This window comes from Stegodyphus dumicola, chromosome X1, assembly GCF_044657685.1.
Source record: "Stegodyphus dumicola isolate Sdum_Otavi_A_Nest chromosome X1, ASM4465768v1".
Classification (NCBI taxonomy): domain Eukaryota; kingdom Metazoa; phylum Arthropoda; class Arachnida; order Araneae; family Eresidae; genus Stegodyphus; species Stegodyphus dumicola.
In genome coordinates, this window is record NC_140780.1 from 72,128,263 (window position 1) to 72,150,938 (window position 22,676).

General features: G+C 36.6%; 1 protein-coding gene across 3 annotated transcripts in view; it reads right to left on the reverse strand.

The window, feature by feature from the left end:
- Positions 1 to 22,676, reverse strand: part of LOC118198453 (transcription factor CP2-like) — a 97,892-nt gene that overhangs the window by 16,528 nt on the left and 58,688 nt on the right. For 2 of the 3 annotated variants that reach the window (XM_085808649.1, XM_035370135.2), the window contains exons 10-16: positions 19,809 to 19,952; positions 19,607 to 19,717; positions 18,395 to 18,540; positions 18,200 to 18,272; positions 13,339 to 13,438; positions 4,678 to 4,768; positions 4,523 to 4,563 (exon numbers count right to left, since the gene is read on the reverse strand). In XM_085808649.1, the coding sequence (XP_085664775.1) occupies positions 4,523 to 4,563; positions 4,678 to 4,768; positions 13,339 to 13,438; positions 18,200 to 18,272; positions 18,395 to 18,540; positions 19,607 to 19,717; positions 19,809 to 19,952 (706 nt within the window). The remainder of the gene's footprint in view (positions 1 to 4,522; positions 4,564 to 4,677; positions 4,769 to 13,338; positions 13,439 to 18,199; positions 18,273 to 18,394; positions 18,541 to 19,606; positions 19,718 to 19,808; positions 19,953 to 22,676) is intronic. The other variant, XM_035370136.2, reaches the window with a different exon arrangement.

A 22,676-nucleotide genomic window follows, 5' to 3' on the forward strand; every position in this document is an offset into this window, starting at 1 on the left:
GGGCAATGGCTACGCCGGCAGTGGAATCCGTATATTCAGAATTACGCATTAGATGCATTCGATTTTATCCTGAATATACGAGGAGATTGTTCTTATTGTGTCGGCAGAGACTGGGATTTCAACTGTGATCAGTTTCGCTGGAAAGTTAGGTATGAATTCTTTTTTTTTTTAAGAGCTTTTATGAATTTTATACCCGCGATCAAAGGGTTATTAAACTGCAATTTGCCCGAAAATAAGGTGCTTTTTCATTATCACGAATGCTTTCATTTTCACTGGAAATTCGATGCTGCATAGGAACCTAAATGTCCCTCTGATTAGCGAACACCTGAGAAATGATAGCAAGTAGCTGTTTTGATAAGGGAATTAAGAGCTTTATGTTTAATTACTCACCGATAATCAATTATGTAGTAATGGAAGACGATCGTTATCGATAATCAGCTATGTAGCAATGGAAAATGATGGTATTTAGGCAATGATCAGACCTATTTGTTCATTGCCTACGCACCTTAAGGCGACCATAACTTTATTTGCATGTTATTTATTGCATGTACTTGTAAATATTTCTGTTCTTTTCCATGTTTTGATTTATAATTTGTAGTCATTAGTATATGCTTGTATATATTTTTGTTCTTATTTCCAAGAATTAATTTGTACTCAGGTTTTTCTTTTACCTTTATTTTAACTTACATTTGTGTTGTGTATTGTGTTCTTAGTGTTTGAAATTTTAGGGCTTTAAATAGGATTGTATATTTTGAATTTTTCATATATATATACTCGTGTTGTACATAAGTTGATTATACTTTTTGGCTTCACCTATCACTAGTGCGACGTTTTATCTTTCCGTCATCATTTTCTCTCATTTTTACATATTTGAACATAGGCTTGCACAAATATATTACATTCGTATATCTGACAAATGTTAGCCACCTTATCGACTTGCTACTTTAGAAAGATATAAAAAGGGGACGCTAAACATGATGACATTCCAATTTTTCTTGCTATGCGATGTCTTCGTGGAAAACTTTCTAAGGGAAACTGGTTCGTATACACGTTACACAGGGAGAAAACTACAAAAACGGCTATGCAGACAGCCCGTTCCCCTGAAATAGATCCCAGGTTGGAACTACCAGCGTTCAGCAGTTTTTGCCGCTCGGCCACTGGTGGGTTATAATGGGATGAAGACACGATTACATTTTCAAGCGGTCTGGAGTACACAGTGTGCAGAACTCGGTACAAAGAACTGAAACTTCTGGCAGCAATAACGGCTGTAATCCTGCTGGGCATGAAGTCCAATTGAGCTCGGATACAAATACGGGTATTTCGTTCATGCGGCTTTAGCTCTATGCCGCATTTCATAAATCGCAGTAGCAGGCGCTGCTGGTGGCATGCCAATATGTCTGTCAGTAGCCTACGATCAGATACTCTCAAAGGGTTAAGATATCTGGAGAACAAGCTGGCCAGGGTAACAGTTGAACTCGCCACCTTTAGTGTGTGTGTGTGATAGACAGAGATTTGTCCATGATTGCAATTATGTGCTTTCCTTTTACTTTAATTTTATAATATTCCTCTTTATGTGTTCATATTTCTCTCTCTCTCTTTCCCCCTCTTCTTGGTGTTCTCTTGGGTGCAGCCCCTTTTTTGCTATAAGGTGAATTCATATTCACTAGGCGTGCCGGACAGCGCCCACATTCTAACTAATCTAACTTTCTGTATCGCGGAAGGTCAGGGAAGCATAGGCAATATGAATCGTGCATAATCTTGCTGAAAAATTACGTCACGCAAGGTTGTAAGACGAGGCACAGCCATAGGCTTTAATGCGTCCCCTCCCCCTAAAAAAAAACCCGACGACAACTGTTTAAATTATCGGCTATGCGAACAAGATGTGACCGGATTGTACACCCAATGGTACACAATTCCGGTACGCCAGGTTATGCCAGCCGTCATAATTGTCCAAGTTACGGACAAAGCGAACAAGATGCATCCGGAATGTGAACCTAATGCACCCGATTCCTATACGCCAGGTTAAGCCAGCCGTCATACGCTGCCAGTATGACGATGACGAATGCAAGATGGCAACATTTTCCCTCTTCTGTGCTTCCAACACAGATACCTCCACCATGATGTTATATGTAGAATTGAAATTCGTCTGAAAAAATGATGTGATCCTTTTTGTCTGTCCAGTGTCGCAGTTCGTTTGCACCACTGTAGGTAAGCCTGCCTCTGCTGCAGCGTCAAGAAAGCCCACAACAAAGGTCGCTGTGCTGACAATCGTGGCGTTGCTGACATCAGCACACTGTCTATGCGAACACTTATCGTCCTGCATACGAGCCAAATTCCTGACTCAGGCTACGTGACATATGGCTTACGATCCCCCACAAGATCGAGAGTCTGTCCTCTCTGGCGTTACAGGCCCAAGGTAATTCAGATCCTGCATGACGTTGAGTATAATCCTCCTGGATCTATAGATTCCATATTATGCCTGACAGTCTTGGGATCCCGACCAACACGAACAGGAAAGTCGCAGAACTATGAACTAAATTAGAGGTCTTTAACCTTTCACGCCCGAGAGCCACATTAATAAATTCACAAAGATCCACGGGCCACATGTCCGTCAAAATAGTGTAGTCAGAAAATTTATAAAAAAAAGGGGGTTGTTTATCAAGACTACAATTGATTCTAGGCGAAGAGATAGTGTTACAGATTTGTATACATAGAGAGACATTGGTTCCAAAAAGTCAAAAGGAAATCGAATTAAAATCTTTTGCAACTTTTTTTAACTATGAAAAAAAAAAAAAATAAGCATAAAGATGATTGTACAGAACGATGTTACAAAATGCATTTACAATAAAAAAGGGGGGAGGGGGAACACATTTCTGGCGGGAGATGGTAGTTACTTAAGTTTTAATGCAAAATTTGACATTGTTTTTGCTTGATTAAAGTTTCAATATTCGGTTTAATCCGTGTTGTTGCAATTCGTAAAGTTTCCTCCAAATGTCTATCTGTCTGCCGTGTTCTTGTTTTTGATTTCAATTTTACTAAAAAGCTGTTCACATATGTAGGTACTGCCAAAGATAGAAGACATGAAGTGTGCATGTTTACGAATTCCTGGCTACTTGTCTTCGGTCACTTACTTCGAATAAAGATATATTAATGTAGGATTTTCAAGAAACTTTTATTTTACTGCAATCACACTGCAAATCTATAAATTCTAATTGAAGTTCAGGTGGAACACTTTCAACGTCTACTGAAAACGGCAAGGAGAACATTCTGATAAAAATTTCATTTTCACGAAAATCGGAAAATCTGCTTTTGAATTCCTCTTTCAAATTTGAAATGCATTGTACATAATTATTTAAATTCCATGTTGTAGAGTTCTTCACACACTCCATCAATTTTGGAAAGTGAGTGGAATTCTTATTTAGCAATTGACTTTCCCACAGGATTAATTTTGTCCCAAAAGCTTTCATAAAGTAATAAAGATTAAGAACAAGTACATCTTTTTCCAGTTAGTGGTATTTCAAATCATTGAGATGACCTGTAATATTCGCAAGAAATGCAAAGTGTCTCAACCATTTATCATCACTGAACTCGTGAATAGATTTCCCTTTAGATTCCATGAATTGTTGAACTTCGCTCTTCAAAGAAAACAGGCACTGAAGCATATGTAAGGAATATAGCAGATGAACGGATATAGCTATATTGGTATGTTTAAATCCTCAATTTTATCCATTCTGATACCTTTTAATCATATTTTACATGCAGATATTAAATCTTTGCTATATGGCAGACATGCAAAATGATAATGGATATAGCAGACGTAAATATTAGATTTTTATTTATAAATAATGCAAATTTTAAAGGAATTTCTTTGACTGAATAATCCTGTAAAAATTAAGTTACAGAAGATTTCAGCACGTGGTCATTCACTGAAGAAATATTAAGGCGAGTCAGGGTTAAAGTAAATTTTAAGTTCACCATGCGAAATGTCTTTTGGCTCAAGGTTGAGAATTAGCACCAAGTTAAATTAAATACGAATATAGAAATTAAATGCGAATGACTTGCACGATTCACAAAATTTGATATTATGTGTAATTTGAGGCGTAAAAGTGAAGTAAGGGGGGGGAAAAACAGCATTTCATTTCATAAAAAGTTCGAGTATATTCATTCTAAGCCGCGCATTCCAGACATGAAAAATGCAATTTAAAGTTTATTAATCGGTGTACCAGAACAGGAGATGTAAAAATGACTTCCACGCAATTTTTTAGACTCACTGTACATGAGATCATTACTAGAAACAGAAATGCAGATGTTAAAGCACAGAATTTAAGTATAGTGCTAACTTATAAGATCATTCGCAAATAGTTACTGCAGCAAATAGTACCATAAACAGATATCCCAAGAGCATGGAGAAAATCAGAATTTCTTGCAAATTTCGGGAACTTTGATAATATTAATATGCTAATTAAGAGTCATACATTTATGCAGTATATTTAAATACTCTTATAAACAATATTTTTATTACCTTTCTGGGAGGGCAAGCGAATATATAAGGTTAAATAGCACCTGAAAAACATTTAACAAAAACAAATTACTTCTGTAAAACAAAAATGGAAGCTTTTATAGCTCATTAGAGTTATAAAATGCCATTTCAGACTAAATGCAAGACCAAAAACTTACTTTCCATGAAGAGTGTTGAATAGACGAATCCCATTAGCAGTGCCACATATGTCAATTAAATCAGCACGCGTTAGGTTCAAAATATCAGCACCTGAAAATTTCAGATATGAGAAATCAAACCACATATATATATACAATCTTAGACAAAAAAAGCGACGCACCGAAAAGATATAAAGCAAATTGGACACAAATTGATATGCATACAGGTTTCGACGGAAAATGCAAAATTTTACATTTTGGCTGCTAATGAATGAACGGTTGTCGCTACAGCACATCTAATCTGCACAACTGGCAGGATATTTAAGAGAAGAAATTACAATACCAGGTCATAAATTCTTCACGAATTTCATTTCGTGTACTCTGGTAGAGAGTAACTATGCCTCGCATACAGGTGCGCGAACGATACGCGCAGATGTCAGAATTTGAGAGCGGTCGTGTAGTTGGTCTCAAAGAAGCCGGTTGTTCTTATCGGTGAATAGCTAGACAATTGAGCAGGAGCGAGCGATGCCACTATTAGATGATGTTGGCAGGAATGGGTGAACCAGGGCCACACACAGCGTCAAGAAGGAAGCGGTAGGCCTAGAGAAATGACAGAACGTGAAGACCGAGCAATCGTCAGAGCGGCACTCAGAGCCAAACATGCATCATTATCATCGATTGTACGTGCAACTTCAGTGACCGCAAGGACCACTCATAGACGACTCACAGAAAGGGGGCTGAGGTCACGGCGCCTCTTGCGCCGACTACCATTGACCTTTGACCTTTGTACAACGTCCAGCCCGTTTGCAGTGGTGTCGGGCTCATTCGCACTGGAATGTCACTGATTGGATTGGATTAGAATAATAGTCTTAAGTGATGAGTCCCGCTTTGAACTGAGCCCCGATAACCAGCGAAGGCTTGTCTGGAGACGCCAAGGACAGCGGTGTGATACCAACCTGACTGTCTTCCGGCAGACAGGCTGACGACCAGGAGTGATGGTCTGGGGTGCCATTTCATTTCATAGTAGGACCCCTTTGGTTCTCATCCGTCGCACCCTTATAGCACAGCGGTGGGTCAACAAAGTTCAAGGCCGTTGTGTTGCCCTTCATGTCACGCCTGGGCTTACATTTCAGCAAGATAATGCCCGCTCCCACACTGCACACGTTTCTACTGCTTGCCGAACATTACCTTGGCCAGCAAAGTCGCCGGATCTCTCTCCTATTGAGCACGTTTGGAGCATTATGGGCAGGGCCCTCCAACTAGCTCGGGATGTCGACGATCTAACGCGCCAGTTGGACAGAATTTGCCACGATATTCCTCAGGAGGACATCTGCAACCTCTATCAATTGATTGCAAGCCGAATAACTGCTTGCATAAGGCCCAGAGGTGGACAAACGCATGACTGACTTTTTAACTTTGGGAAGCTCTGTCGACATTCAATAACTCATCCAATTTTTCTCAAACTGTAATCATGTGTTTTTCTGTACATGCACATCACTTTTACCGACTTTTGTCCCATTTGGATAACTCCTTCTTGGTGCGTCATTTTTTTTTTTTTTGTCGTCTAAGAGTGTAGTTCTGATCTAAGTGGTTCTTAGGAAAGTCCGCTGAAAAATAGATATAATTCAAGAGTGTATTAAGAGTGTATATACACTCTGCCAGGGGGAAAAATTACATGCACCCAGAAGAAATCTAGCTACAATCACGAAACTCGGCAGGAATGTAGTCTAGTATGAGGTATGCAAATGATTTGAATTTCGACTCTAATGAGACAAGCGTAAGCGCATTATGCGCATATGAGATGTGCAGCTGGAAGGGTTTAAAAGCATGATTACTCGTGCCGTAGGGCTATTCAAACGAATCTCTCGACTTGGGTGGACAGTACGGTGACTAGAGATGGTTCTGAAACGTAGCTGACGGCAGTACGAACAGTTGTCAGACTTTGAGAAGGGGCGCAAGTAGGCCTCAGTGGAGCAGGTTGGTCGAACAGGCGTATCAGACGCCACTTCGGTCGGAGCGATACGGTAGTTGCTCGGTATTGCCGACAATGGATAACGGAAGGGATAGTCTACCATCGCGGAGGATCAGGGCGCCTCAGGAACACAAATGAGCACAAGGATCATGCAATCATAACAGCGACCATTTCTGCAACAGCAACGGTGCTAGCATTGATTCGACGCCATTTACCATCTTACAGGCATCGTGTGGTAAAACATCTGGAGATGACTGGCCGACGCTGGTATATGCTGCCAACATCCATTAAAATGCCTACCGTGTAGGCCGTGTCGAATGAATTTTTGCAAGCTGGATTTTGACCGACTTCAGGCGTGTAATCTTCAGCGATGAATCTCGATTCAGTCTCATTGCTGATGACCAACGCACACGCGTGAGGAGGCCAGCGGTCCGATCCGACAATTGTTGCCTAGCGGCATACGGCAATTATACAAGAACAAGCGATTTGTTGGGGCAGACGATCACCTTTAGTCGTCCTTCAAGACACTATGAGGACTCGCAGTTACGTGAACATTTTAACGCCGCTTGTACTGCCTGTTATCAAGTCGCCGAGGGGCCATTTCTCAGCAAGACAACGCTTGTCCACATATTGCACGACTCTCCTAACAATGTCTTCAAGGATATGACGTACTCTTGTGACCTGTCAAGTCACCAGACCTCTCGCCAATAGAGCACCAGAGGTGTCAGAGGTGGCTATACTACTTATTGATTTCTAATTTTTTTCATGCCATAACTTCTTAGTACTCATTTGTTTATCTCCTCATACACTAGATACATTTTAAGTTTCGTAATAGTACTAAGTTTCCTTCTGGGTGTATATATATTTTGTGATAGAGTGTATGCACACACTTGCATGCACAATTAAGGGAATTTGCAAATTATGTCTCTCTTTACACACAAATTATGTCTTATTATTGTTGAACCAAAGGTACTAATTATGGCACCGATAAATTAAGAATATCCTCAAAGTCGAATACATAAGCGTACTGGAACTGTGATTGTGGAGATCATAAAAGCGCAGGAGGTGTACTCGTACTTCCTTCACGATCTTCGCCATGTTTCTCGCGAGTTGTGTAAATTTTATGAGTAACCAGGAACGTATGGATGACGAAATGAGATGCAGCATTGTCGGCAGATTGACGGCAGGCTACTCAAAAGCGTAGGTGGCTTACAGAGCTTAATGTAACGCCCAGTGTCATCTGTGAATTCTGAAAAATGTTTCGGGACTATGGAACCATACCAAGACGATCTAGACAAGGTCGACCAAGACCCATAACGATGAATGCGGATCGTAATTTGGCATTTTCAGTGCGCCAGTACAGGAGTGCTACAGCTTCACAACTCTCACGTGAGCTGTATACTGCCACTAGAATCTGAGTTTAACGGTGTACAGTTGCCCGAAGGCTTCACGACGTTATCTCTCCCTCATCAAGGATATGGACCATTACGATGATGGAGGTGTAATGGTTTGGGGTTGGAATTATGTTGGATGACCACAAACTCCTGCATGTGATTGCTTCCTGACTGCTTTGAGGTATAGAAAGGAGACCTTAGAGCCCATGTTCTACTTTTCAAGGGCACAGTTGGTCCTGAATTCCTGTTAATGGACAACAACGCTCGCCGACATAGACTCAGCGGTGTCCACCGAAAACACCGCGGCAAAAGCATCGCCGACGAAAACTTCCCGGAGAAAACAACACAAGGCGAAAACGTCACGGTACAAAACATCGTGGGAGAAAAGAAAGCAAAGAGAAAACATCGTAGCTCTAAAACACTGTAGTACAAAATATTGTCGTCGAAAATAAAGCGGTTAAAAAACTTAGCAGTTTAAAAACATCGTCCTCGAAAATATTGTGCTAAAAAAAAAATAAAGTACCTACAAATTACCGCGTGACGATAACATTACACACATGCGTTTTTCAGGTTTGAAGCAGTTCCACACCTGCTGTCTTGCATTTAAATCTTCACCTATGATGACTCCATTGTTGAGTGCAAGTAAAACATCTAGGTCATACATAACATGTTGTGGCCTTGGACTGGGAGGTACACAGGTAGAGACAAAAGTGTATGTAAGTGAAATACTGGATGTGATGTTAACAGCTGTGGCTTCAGTGGCTAGAAGCTGTGGTACTGTAACTGGATAATGGGGGATGGAGCACTTTGCAAGTAGAGCAGTACCACCACTTATCTGTTCACTGAGAACAACTCTGGCAGTCCTATAATATTAGTTGCAGAAACTAATATTATTCTCTGGACTAAACTTGGCTTCTTGGAAAAGTAAGTAAGGACTGTACTCATTTGCAAAGTCCTGAAGCTCGTTAAGTCTACATGATAAACCATTTGCATTGCATGTAACAATATACAAATAATTTATGAGCTATTATACAATATTTATACTTAGAGAACTTAAAAAATCTTCAAATATTGAGAAAAGAATAAATAATTTATCAATAGAATTGCTGGCAGCTTTTATTTCCTGCATAAGGTCAGCAGTTCTTAAGTTACTAACAATCAAAATACAATTAAAAAGGTTATTAAATCTTTAAGCATTTGTAAGATATCAGTTAAAGGACTGTTATTAGAGTTCTCAGTCTATGGCCTCATGGCAGACAGATTTGGTGAAATTAGAACAGGAGCAGCAGTTTGAGCTGGGGCTTGTACAGGGGTCTAATTTATGGTTTCTTTGGCAGGACCGGGACCTCTCATTGGCAGCATTGGGTTAACTTTGCTGAAATTGGGCAGGTTTCCTTTAGATAACGTTTGTAAGACAGATGATTTGGGTAACACAGGAATCTTTGGTTTTGGATTTTCCTTTCTTACTGCATATGCAAGGCACCCCCTATAATATGCAGTGTTGGGCCCCCAGCAGTTGCAGCACTTCGGTTTATCAACTGTCTTAAATTCACAATTTATACTTTTATGTGATCCAGAGAATTCAATTTATGTGTCAGAAGAATGATGAAAAAACTGACAGTTATGGCATTCAGCCACAATTTATCGAGTTTTAGAGGGATCAATATATACCTTGAAATACAAAAAGTATACAATCTCATAAACATTTTCTCCACTCAGGCTGTTGAAAAGGGCATTTTCCAATCAGTAAAATGAAAAGGCAACTCAGCAGAAATGCGAGGATGCAAAAATGCAAGGAATCAGTGCGCAGTGCAAGACAGCTTAAAAAGAAGAAAGGAAGGCGTATTTCGAGGATTTTTTCTGCGAGTAACATTGTACATGCAGCATGGCTACAAAAAATCAAGACAAATTTGCATGTGGTAGAATGATGAGCTTGAAAAACAGCATAGTTTGACGCCTGTCAGTCAGGAGTTTTGAATTTATAAGAGTTGTTTTACGAGCTTAAAAAGCCTTCTAAACGATAGATACAGCTATAAGAAAGGTTGCTGGTGGTTGACCAAGGAAAACAACGATGACTGATGATGATATAAAACCTTACAGGCGAAAAGAGATCAAAACAAGACAGCGGACAACATTGCTAAGATCTGCGCACGAGCCCCCGACAACAGTTTTCCTGGTTTACAGTGGATATACTTCATAAAAATAGGTTATTCAGCAGATTTTATGAACACTGAATACCACTGATAGAAAGAACATTGCATTCTGAAAAGTGCATACCATTGCAAAAAAGAGTATCACATCGCTGCAATTTCCTTTGATATAAAAAGAGGATTCGACACTGTTAGTTGGCTATCTATTTTAGATACCGTGTGAAAGATGAACTCTCCAGGTGATCTTTATAAATTATTAAAAAGTTATTTTAGTGAAAGGAAAATTATATTTTCCATTCAGTAGAGTTTGATCTGTAAAGAGGATGTCCATGGGGATCATGTGGCTCACCACTGCTCTGGAACCTGATCACGAATAAATTGATCTCACAAGACATACTAGAAGATGTAGAAATGATATGTTTTGCTGATGATCTGAGGCTACTTATAAAAGAAGTCTCACTTGAAAAACTAAAAAAGAAATTTTAGGAAATAGTTACAGTGGAAGTTACAGTATTGTTGGAAGAGAGAAGAAAAGCTTTAATTTAATTTCGGCAAGACTTCAGCAATATTATATCCCAGAAGAGGAACTCACATAAGAAATTCGAGACTCCTATGTAATGGAACACAGAAATAAAATTCGTAACAAGCATGAAATACCGGGGAATAATCACAGATAATAAATTAACATTTATAGAACATTTCAACTACATTCATAGAAAAAGTGAAGCAAGTTTGAATTCCTATAAATGTAATTTTATATGGTACATTTTAGCAAGAAAAAGTAATATAATATGCAAAATCTATAAATACATTATAATTCCAATGATCACAACTGGTACTGGAGCATGGGGAACTGAAGCTGGCTGTTGCGCATGACACGAGCATTTAGAACCATCTCTACACAGGATGGGGGGGGGGTTTGCGTACTGGCTGGCGTCCTCCCTCTTATCTTACCCCATAAATTCTTTTTCAAAAACATTTATTAAGGACTAGAAAGAAAGATCTTATAATCTACGAAGATTACTTTGTAACAAGAAGCGCCTTTGAAAGACTAAATATCAATTTAATTCACCCAAAGGAGAGAATATCGATCCCTTATATTAAAATAACACCAACAATAGGTGAAATTGACATAGATACGGATGGCTCAGGGATTATAGAGGAGATTGGATTGACTTTTGTTGTGTATTTTCATAGCTGTGAAATATAAATAAAAAATATAAACTAGAGGAATTCAACTCTGTTTATCAAGCCGTATTAGCCGCTAACTCAAAAGCGACGCATTGGATAAAAAGAAACTTGTCAAGGCAGCACACAATTCAGATTTATTCCGATTTCTTATCAGCATTAGGAAGCCTCTCCAGCCGGACCAGGAGAGTTTTTATAATCAAGAAGTGAAAGAACTCCATAGGGATCTTTCCACAAAACATCAAATAAAACTTTCTAGGGTGAAAGCACACGTTAGATATGAGGGAAACGAGTGGGTGGACGCCTTTGCAAAAGAGGCTGCTACTGAGATAAATTTAGAAAGAATAGAGTATCGGGATTCAAATGGAAAGCAATGGAAAAAATGAATCTAAATATAAAGAATGTAATAAAAAACAGAAAGATTCAGACCATAGAAAGGACTACTTGGAAAACATCGAAATCTCAAAAGTATAAAAACCATATTTGATAAGGACTTTTGTCAGATCCTTTCAAGTCACAGCAGATTCCCGGCATACCTAAATAGATTTACAATTCAAGAAAACGCAAACTGTTTACTATCTGGAAAGGTGGGAAATAACAGACATTATTTGAAAGAAATCGAATTAACAAAAGATCTTAGGAGTAGCAAGGACATTAAAGACCTGGTTTATAATGGAAATGAAGCAAAAATGATCATGGAAAAAATTAATAAAAACCTGGTCGCAATTGGAATAGAACAATAACAAAGAACAAACAATATGGCTGCTGCTGGAGACTTCGTTTATTTATGTTGCGTTCTCCTATATGTTTTTTCTCTGTGGTTTGTCTAGAAAAGCCATAAAGTGAGCTTGGGCTTTCCAAAAGGGGGGCACTGCACCATACCTGCCTACCTACCATTGATAGCTGACCATTGGTGACACCATTTACATTGGTTTAGGGAACATAAAGACAATACAGTAACGTCCATCAATGCAGTGCAGCTTCATCAAAGCAATCACATCCTCTTTGATGACAGTTATATCAGTCTGACAAATGATATTCAGTGCCAGCTGATAAGGAAAGAGGTAGAAACAAGCTATCATCCTATTAACATCAGGGAAAGACACCATTGGGGGGTGCTGGCATGCTTGTATGAGGAGACATTGCGATGAATGGAAGGACAGAGGTTCACTTACTGGAGACTGTCATTGTGATGAAGTTATCCTCTCCTATGTGTGTCTTTTCTGATGTACCACTAATCCCGGCTTTGTTTTTATGGAAAACAATAGATGGCCACACAGAACTCATGCTGTTGAAGACCCCCTGAAATAAAAAGATATCCACAGAATGGATTGGAAAGCATGCTCCCTGATTCAAGTCCCACTGAACATATGTGTGATACTTCAGGGATACACCTGATGCCACAATCTTACCTTCCAAACACCACACAACTGAAACAGATGCTCCTTGAAGAGTAGAAACTCTTACTCAAAGAACTGTTAGACAATTTGGTGCTGATTATCGACAGATGGTGTAATGCTCTCATTGCATTTAAGGAAGGTCATATCTCTTACTAAAGCTCTTTGGTTTGCTGTTCTCCTCCTTGGCCGGACAGTTTTTTTTTTTTTTTGTACTAACACCATTCTGTCAATAAAGCCTTTTGCTGTTCATTATGTCCTGTATGCATCCTGTTGATTTCTTTCTCTACTCTACTTCTTCTCATCTTTGTAGTAGTAGTTAAAAAACTACTACTACATTGTGCCTTGGTGGTATGAATATCATGTCTCCCAGTTTATTTTTAAGAAATTATGGCCAGAATCAGGAAAGTTGCTGAATTTTTGCACGCTAGTGTGTGTGTATATATTCAGAAGGCAGCTAGCATAAATTGTGTTCAAAATTGCATTTCAAAACTAAATTTTAGACATCACAGTTAAAACAAAATCTCTTAGAAGACTGTTTACATAACAAATTTTTATAAACAAAACATATTCTTTATTACCTGTAAAGTTTGAGAAGTCTTTTACATAATTAGTAAACATATTTCTTTGCAGCCATGAGGCACACTCTTCAACAGTAGAATCATGTGTTAATGAGGCAATCTAGGAGAAACAATCTATTTTTAAATATCTAATCTATAAACAAACAAATAATCAATTGTACAGAATGGTTCCAATAATTACTGTAGAGGAATAACAACAGGTTTGATAAAAAATTGAGAGTAGAGAAATTTTCAACACAAAAGTAAATATCATGCACTAGTAATAAATAATCTCAATGGCATATTAAATATATACAGTAACATCTAGATTAAAATTCAGACATAAACATGAAAAATAAAAAATTGAAATAAAAGCCTTACTGGCTGATAAATAGTTAAACAAGAAATAAAGAAAAATATTTGAGACTATGGGTTCTCAAGCAGTATAAAGCAATATTTTTTTACGCCTAACACCAGAAATAAGTAACACACTGCTGTCATCAACTAAACTGTGGAATGTGCTGTAATTTAATTGTAGAAAAGGATTCAAGAGTCTACCCTAAAGTGAGCAGAATCTCAAACTCTGAAAAACAGACTTGCGCTACTCTCCTAGCTAATTTAATGTATAATGAACATGGCTTATATTACTGTTTCAGTAAAGGTGAAGAGTTTTATGTTTATTAACCCATTATCTTATTGTTTTTACTCTCATTTCTACTTTTGTAAGCTTCTACCATGATGAAAATTAATTAACATAAATAAGAAGAGAATTCTTGAAATTAACAGACGGTTTTTGTTAGCTACCAACGAGCTTTTCGAAACTATTTTAGACCAGCTCTTAGCTTTACTTGAATCGGCTTTAGCTAGCCATTTTTGCTCGCGTGATTAGAGGGCCTGAACCAAAGATTAGAGTTGATTTCCTCCATGGGAAATGCATACTTTAATCACATAAATTTCTACATTCTGTTAAATCCTGCAAGAGACGGTGACTTAAATTTTATGTTAATTACATGAGTAAGTTAAAATTTTATAAAAAGGTCCTCCCCCCCAAACCTTCTTCCAAGTTTACAGTTTTTTCTATGGAAGGCTAAGATGAGGCAATATGTTCCTTGTTTACAAGCACTCAGAATTTAAGATTTAAGTAGACAGATTCCGTATATTGGCGCTCAATGTAAATAATGCCTGAAGGCTCTGCAACGTTTAGTTCAGCATCTGTAAATTTACAAATTGAAGGAATGCTCGCAGTCCTGATAGGAGGTGTCAGGTATCTCATAGATGGCATGTGGACTTCGATAAAGCCAGCTGTCAGTGTTAATGGTATGCGTTCTGGAGACCAATGGACCCCCATTCCCTGGTGTTCACCCTCACAATTGTGGTGGAACTGCACAGTTAGTGCCAGACTAATGTGTATGATCAATGCTCAAAGTTTGATATCCCGCCCACTTCAACCTGTACCTATACTGAGTTTCGTAGAAAGTTTGAAAACCCCCTTTCTATTGTATCCGTAGGGCAAGCAAAAGAATATTGCCTTAGAAACACTCATTTTGAAAGGTCCAGAGCTGAGTTTGCATCAGTTGTTCATTAGGTGAACCAGGCAGCAAAAAGTAAAAGTTTGATAGCTTTAAGGTTACCCTAGTGAAAGCATTTCCTGCAGTAAAGGACACGGTTCAGTTGAAGTCGGAGCTATTAAAAAATATCACGTGCTAGGGAAGAAGTCATTACACTAGAATCAGAGAAAATTAAGGCAAATTCATTTTTCTTTCAAATCTTTTCATTTAAAGTTGTAATATTGTTGAAGCTGAATCTTTGAAACGTTCAACAAATTTATTAAATCAAATAACAAATGACTGCAAAATCAGATTCAGAGTACATAAAATACAATGCAAACATAGCGTTTAAAGAAAATACTTGAAACTTCAGCAACTTTCAGCCATTAAAAAAACATTAAAACAGATAACATTCTAAGTATCCCATATCTTATGGATAACAAGTTTCTTCTCAAGAAAACCATTTTTTTGAAATATGATAATACTAGTTACGTTTAAGGTATGTGTTTCATAATTTAGCTGTGAGGCAATAAGAAAACATTAAAGGTATTGGTATTTTCTTACTTGAGTATATGTGAGATATGAAACACAATTGGAAGAGAAAATTGTAAACATTTCACTCTGAACACGTCTAAGCTATTTTCTCCCCCCTTTCTGCATGTCTTCTTGGTGTAACAACAGCACACTTGGTCCGTATTCGAGAGGTCCAGGTTTGAGCCCCAGCGAGGACATTACTCATTTTTCATGTCTCTTGCTTCAAAAAACCCTAACAACAGTACGATGACGCCCCATCTAAGAAAGGCGGTGAAAAATGATTCACCACCAGGATTTGACTATTGGGTACCCTAATCCTCAGTAGCCCTTTAAGAGGAGAAGTATATAAGGTATTTTCTCCCTCCTTTCTCCAAGCCTTCATGGTGTAACCGTAGCTCACTCGGCGCGTATTCGAGAGGTCCAGGTTCGAGTACCGGCGAGGGCATTGCTCATTTTTCATGTTTCCTACTGCAAATAACCTAATGACTCTTCAGTGTCGCCGGAACTAAAAAGGTAGTGGATGATGACTCTTCACCAACAGGATTTGGCGTGTTTTCTGACCCCTTTCTGCATGCCATCATGGTATAATGTTAGCATACTCGGCGTGTATTCGAGAGGTACAGGTTCAAGTCACGGTGAGGCCATTGCTCATTTTTCACTTCTCCAGCATAAAAAAAATCATAATATCTCTAATCACATTAATTCTAGTCGTAAATAAATTTAATAGTTACTTAAACGATACATTCAAAAAATCAGATGGTTGATCCTAGATCGTGTATACGTGAATATTCGCGAGTTTTCTAAAGACGTATTGTAGTTTTTCACAGTTTGCATACTACATACATAGTACCGTAATTTCGCGCGTATAGTCCGCGGACTATCTGTGTTTAAAATGTGAATTTTTGAAGCTGCGGACTATCCACCAGTGCGGATAATACGCTGGTTGTTCACGGTTAAAATTGTTGAAATTTAAAAAAACACGCTGTCGTGAACTGCCGATTATCAAATATAAAAAAAAACATGAGATTCCAAGTATCCTTCGCACTGCTTTAGCACAACTGCCGGGAGGGGGAAAAGTAGTTGATGCGTCAACTCGGTTTTTAGAAGCCATAGTAGCAAGTACCTGGAGTACGAAAAAAAAAAAAAAAAAAGCGTGATTCGTTTACTTATAGCGTGGTTTGGCAACACCGAGTGAGTGGGGTCGAAGGTCACATTTCATTACCACTTATCACGAGGATAGCACGTTGCACAGTATTTTGTTTTCGTAGTTTGTCTTTCGTCTTCGCTAACGTTGATGAAACATCGCCGGAGATTTACTGCTGAGAGGTAGTTGAGAAAACTGAAAAAGATGGAAATAGAGAAGCGGGCCGTTATTGGTTTAATCCTAGTATCCGGTGCACACGGGATTTGACTACTTTTGGCGACTTTATGATGAGCAGTAAAAACGGGACATATACGATGAGTAGTTAACGGGTCATTCAAAGAAAATATATAGTTAAACATAGTATATATGTATATAGTATATATACTATATGTATATAGTATATATATATGTATATGTATATAGTATATATACTATGCGTGTATAGTATATATATAGACGTTCTTTGGATCATTTTTGGTGTTGGCGATAATTTTCAAAGTCGCGCCAAGGCTGCACCGTATACTAGGATTTTACTCCGTTATTTTGAAGTGGACAAGAAAGCGGTGAGAAATTTGCGCAAACAAAAGGATGTGTTTAAAAAGCATGGGAATATTGCCGTATTAAAAAAACGTAATTTCGGACGTATAGTCCGCGGACTATCCGGTGGTGCGGACTATCTGACAATTTTTAAATTTTTTTTTTATATAAAATCGTGTCTGCGGACTATACGATGGTGCGGACTATACGTGCGAAATTACGGTAATTTTAAAAGGCCAGTCTTAATATTAGTCATTTGTGTAAAGGACTCAAAGTTAACCCTTATTTTTAGTTAGTTAGTAGTTTTTATATTTTTATGTCCAGACCACAAGTGGTTGGTCTTTGTATCCCGAAGTGCGGGAGCACCTGTAATATCGTGGAAAATAAAGGATAATTTAACTTTTCTTATCTTGTCATCCTTGTTGTACTCCACAGGACATAGTTTGTAGTCAAACTCACTGTCGAATCAGGACACGTCATGTTTGCCAAACAGATTAAAAGAAAGCCCCAATAGCCTGAAGCGCAGTTACAAGTTTAGTTGATATAATTCAAGTTATAAATTTCCCCAAAAGAGAAAAATATACAAATAAACTTATGAATGAACAAAATTGTATTATACAAATAAACTGTTTTTATTTTTAATAATAAGCAAGCCCTCATTAAAGTTTGATATCTGTCACAAGGTTATGTAGGTTAGGTTAAATGAACATAGTAGAGCACATTAAGATTATTTGCCTAAGGCAAGGGATGCTTCTGTGGAGGACTTAGGAAATTGGCTCATATTTATGTTACACATGATAAAAACCATGCAGCCAGCCCATTTTGGCTGAGCTTGAATCTGGGTCAAACTCCAAGCATTCAGTGGTCTTAATCACTGATTATACAGGGATTACAGGAGATACCTTAACTCTATGATTTGGATATGGAATTTGAACTTTAATAATCATACCCAAAGTTGAAAAGCTAATACCTTTTTTACTGCATATAAATAAATATATTGCCTTGATGAAATTTTGATGCTTGATTCGATTCTTAAGGTCACAATTATAAATATGTAACATTTACAAATGGATAAGTTATTTCACATTATTTTGAAAATAAAGTTTGAAATTATGTTTACTTTGTTAGGATGACTTTCAGTGATTTCCTGAATTTCTGTAGTAGATGTAGCTTGCGGACCATCACAACTATGGCTGTATGGAAGAAGGAAAAATAACTCTGTTTAGAAAAGTAACCAGAGGTTACATAGAAAACTATTCAATATAACAACTAATGAAACATAATTCATGCATTTTGTTTTTTGAAACTGCATTACCAATCATTTTTATGAGAATCCACTAATGATTCTAACTGAGAATTTGGTGAGCAACCACTTGATATAGGAGAACATGGTGTTGAAGTTACTGAAGTATACAATGAAATATTTGACTGTGTTGAATTCCACAGATCAGAATAGCAAAGCTAAAAATGAAACAAAAAATATGATAAGTAGCAACAGTTTAGCATCATCAAAAATTAACACTTGTACTTTAATTTTATAGTATAATCATTTATTTATAAAATGTTTAGTATATATGAATTTTTTTTAACAATACCCATTTCAATAAAAGAAATTTTTTACAAATTCAAGAGCAGCCATTGCTCACATTTACGGACAGTGGGTTACCAAATGGAAAACTGGGTCTCAAAGTAAGGTTTTTGATGTCAGTTACTGGATACTCGAGTTCAAGTGTGAATTTCCAGATTTGAGCAGTCAAACAGATATATAACAGTATACATGGCTAGCAACAAAACCAGCCTAAATACTCTGGCTCTAATGAGCAACAAAATTTAGAGGAAGCAAAATGGAAAGAAGGAAGGCTGACACCAACTCAAATCATAATATGAAAGTTTCTACCAATAATTAACACAGTATTACAATTCATCAAACGAAAACAATATTAATTGCTGTGAAGAAAGAACCAATTACCCAGATGATACGAGGTATTGCTGTACTGTATTTTCTGATGTATAAGAAAAGAAATGCCAGATTCTTTAAACGACTTAATGACATTCTCACCTTTTCTACGTCCAAATATCAAAGCTTTGGATTATGGCTTAATAATAAAGACAGCCCACTTAAATGCCTGGTATATCTAAACTTAACGATTATTAGAGAAAGTTTGGATGTCGATTTACAGGACAAAAAATTATGGTTAAGTTAAAGATTCTGCATTTTTTCTTTGCAATTAGAATTACTTGGTATTACTATTTCTCTATAATCAAAGTCTAAATACCATAAAAAAATTTCTTTTAGATTTTCTATTTATGAAGACTCACGACTTAAATTCAGAATAATATAATATTACCTCCCCTTTTTTAGTGATGTAACTTTTTATTTCAGTCATTTCTGTATGACAAAAATACAGGCATGCATGCAGAATAATAAATAAAATTCTGACATAAATACTAAATTTTTCCAATCCCATCCCACACTTTCAACGAAATTAAACATATATAATTTATATGTATAGAATATTATACTTACATCTCTAAACACAGTATATTCAAACTGAGGATGATATTTTTCTTTGTCAGACTGCAAACGCTTACACATTTTTTCCCTGTCAGTTTTATGTTTCCGGTCTGCTCCTTTTGGCTTGAAGAAACAAACACAATTAACAAAACCATAAACCATCAAAATGCTTTAAGTTAAATCTATGTATAATCTGTATTAACATAATATTCACCTTGAAAACTTTCACCTGGCAGGAAGCTGAATGTAACTTTTGAGAGGTAGAATCATGAGTATATGTTTCAATCAAAATACGAAAGGGAACACCTTTCTCGCCTCCATGCTTTTTTTGAGTAAATTCGGTACTTATGCAATTCAGCTAAAAACAAAGAAAACAGCCTATCACATATCTACATATTTTCAAAGAATGTACATGTAGTTATTTTAAATGTTTGCATGGCTAAATAGCTTTGAATGGTTAAATGTAGACAGCTCCGGTTTAAGAAAGGAATCGAATAAGGTAAGCCCTTCAAACTATGATAATCTGGTTATGTGAAAAACTTTTAGTAAAAATATAAAACTATGCAAAACTTAAAAAACTTTTATACAGGATATCCAGGAACAAATTCCAGTGAGAAAAATTCTAAAAGGAGAAAGGAAAAAATTATTCCACATTATAGGATCAAAATTACTTGAGAAAATATCAATTAAAAGTCTTTGAGAGAGTACACAAATACTACTAAAGATAACTATGCATATAAAAAATAAGTTTTCGGATGTATATTCTTAAAGACAACTTTCTGATTAAGAGACCATATTAAGCAACATTTGTTTTAAATTGTAATTCATAGAAATGCTAAATTCAAAATTTTATATACCATGGAATTCATTTTTATATGGGGCCTGAATCAACAATCTCCTCTTCAGGTGAAAATAGTAAAGTGATTTAAGTCATAAATTTTTTAAATTCTGCATATTCCAGAATGGCCTTTTTCCCCTCCTTAAAAGATAGCATCAGAAGCAAGTTAGTAATTGTATTTTCTTCATCATAGGCTTATTGGAATCTATGCCAACTGCCAACTTTTAAATATAAAAAATCAAGATATTTTCGCACTGTGCATTGATGTAACTTCAGATTGATAAATTTGACTCAGGGTTCCTTTATAACTCATTTTTCTGATTAAAACGCCGATTATAATGGCCAAAAATATTATTATTATACACTAGATGCCTCTTATTGTTATCATGCTTGTCCACAGCTACTTTGATATCCTTAACCGAATGATAACACTAAATGATGAGGAAAAAATTCCCATCAAAATAGCAAGGGAATTTAAATATTTTAATATAAATATGAACAGAAATATATAAGCAGCATTTTAATTAGCAAAAGGCAAAAAATTTTGTTTATGAAACGTTCACAATGTCTTTAATGCAAAAGTTCGTTTATGAACTGTTCATAATGTTTCTGGAAATTGTTTGAACGATGCTCAATCCGTAATGTTAATACTTGACATTCCTCTCTGAAAGAGAAAATGCCAATGAAAAATTTAAAATTAGGGAGGGGGTAACCCTTGTAAGGATCTTAAGTTTTACTAACGTTTATTTTATTTTAAATCTTTACTATCACTTCTTATTTTCTACTTCTGACCAGAATTATAAGCGTTAATGTTTTTATGCAAAGTTTGTCTGGCGAACGCCAAGTATTTAAGTTGTGGCTTTTTGCCAAGCGAGAAAGAGGAAGCAGTTAGTCGAAGCAGGCCGCTTACCTTAGAAGTTTACTCAGTTGCTGGTTGCCGTCCAGGCCAGAGGTTTTAATCCTCTTGATAATTTTTAAACGTATTGTAGTGTTCACAGTTCTCTGTACTACATACGCTTCCTGTTAATATAAGGCCAATCTTCCACGTTTATTATTTTAAAGTTAAATTAGAGTTTAGTTCTATTTTTATATTTTTTCGTTAGACCCCAAGTAGCGGGTCTGTGTATTCCGAAGTACGGAAGTTATTGTAAATAGAGAAAAATAAAGGGTTTTGTATACCCTTCTTGTGTATCCTGTCTACTTCCCACAGTTTTGAACATAGCTTTAGTAAGCTCTCTGTTCCGAGTCAGGTCCTTGCATGTTCCCGAAGAAGGTAAGACGGAACATTGAACCTGATACCCTACCTTCGCTGAGAATTTCATGTACTTTTTTTTTTCAGAAGCAAGGAAAAAGCTGGGAAAAAAATTGCAGAAATTATTTGCTCCTGAAGAAGGACCTGTATCTAACCACATTATAAAACCAACAGAGTTATTCAAAAAGTACGTCAAACTAAGGCTACATTTTTTGGCTTAATTTTAAATGGTTGATTAAAACCAAAGTAAGCTATTTGGTGATTTAGTCCCTTATTTAGAGTCATTTCTCTGTCACATGCAAATTCTTATAATTTATTTTACCTTATTTGATTACTTTAATTCAGTTTAAAAAAATTTATTTTGTAATATGTTGATCATGTTAAACGAATTGTTGATTGCAAAAAGCAAAGTATTTTCCATATTTTCTTACACAAAAGAGCGGAATTTTGGCAATTCGATAACAATATCCAAATAAAAACATTTACCAGCGTTTACTGTATATTAATTTGGTAAATATTTATTCATTATTCCAAATTTTATGCTTTTCGACTAACTTCATTTGGTCTTGTAATTCCTATATAATTTTTACGATGAAAAGTTAAGTAGGAAAGAAACGTTTTCACGTTTTAAAATGTTTTATACATAATAAAGATAACATTAATAATCAATATGCATATAATTGACAGGAGAAATTCAACTTTAATAATCAATATGCATATAATCGACAGAAGAAATTCTGTAATACAGTACTGAGAATGAGAAGCCGAAATTTAATTCATGGGTTCACATATAAATGATGCAGGGTGTTTTCGAAAGTCCAAGATAACAAATGTCATTCTGCAAAACATGAGAACTAAAGTGCATATACAGGTCAGATATTACGAACAAAACGTTCTTTCACGTTCCAAATTAAAGACTAACATTGGTTCTCTTACATTCTAGAACCTGACGTCACTTTAGCACAGCTTCAATTCATTACAGTTTGCAATTA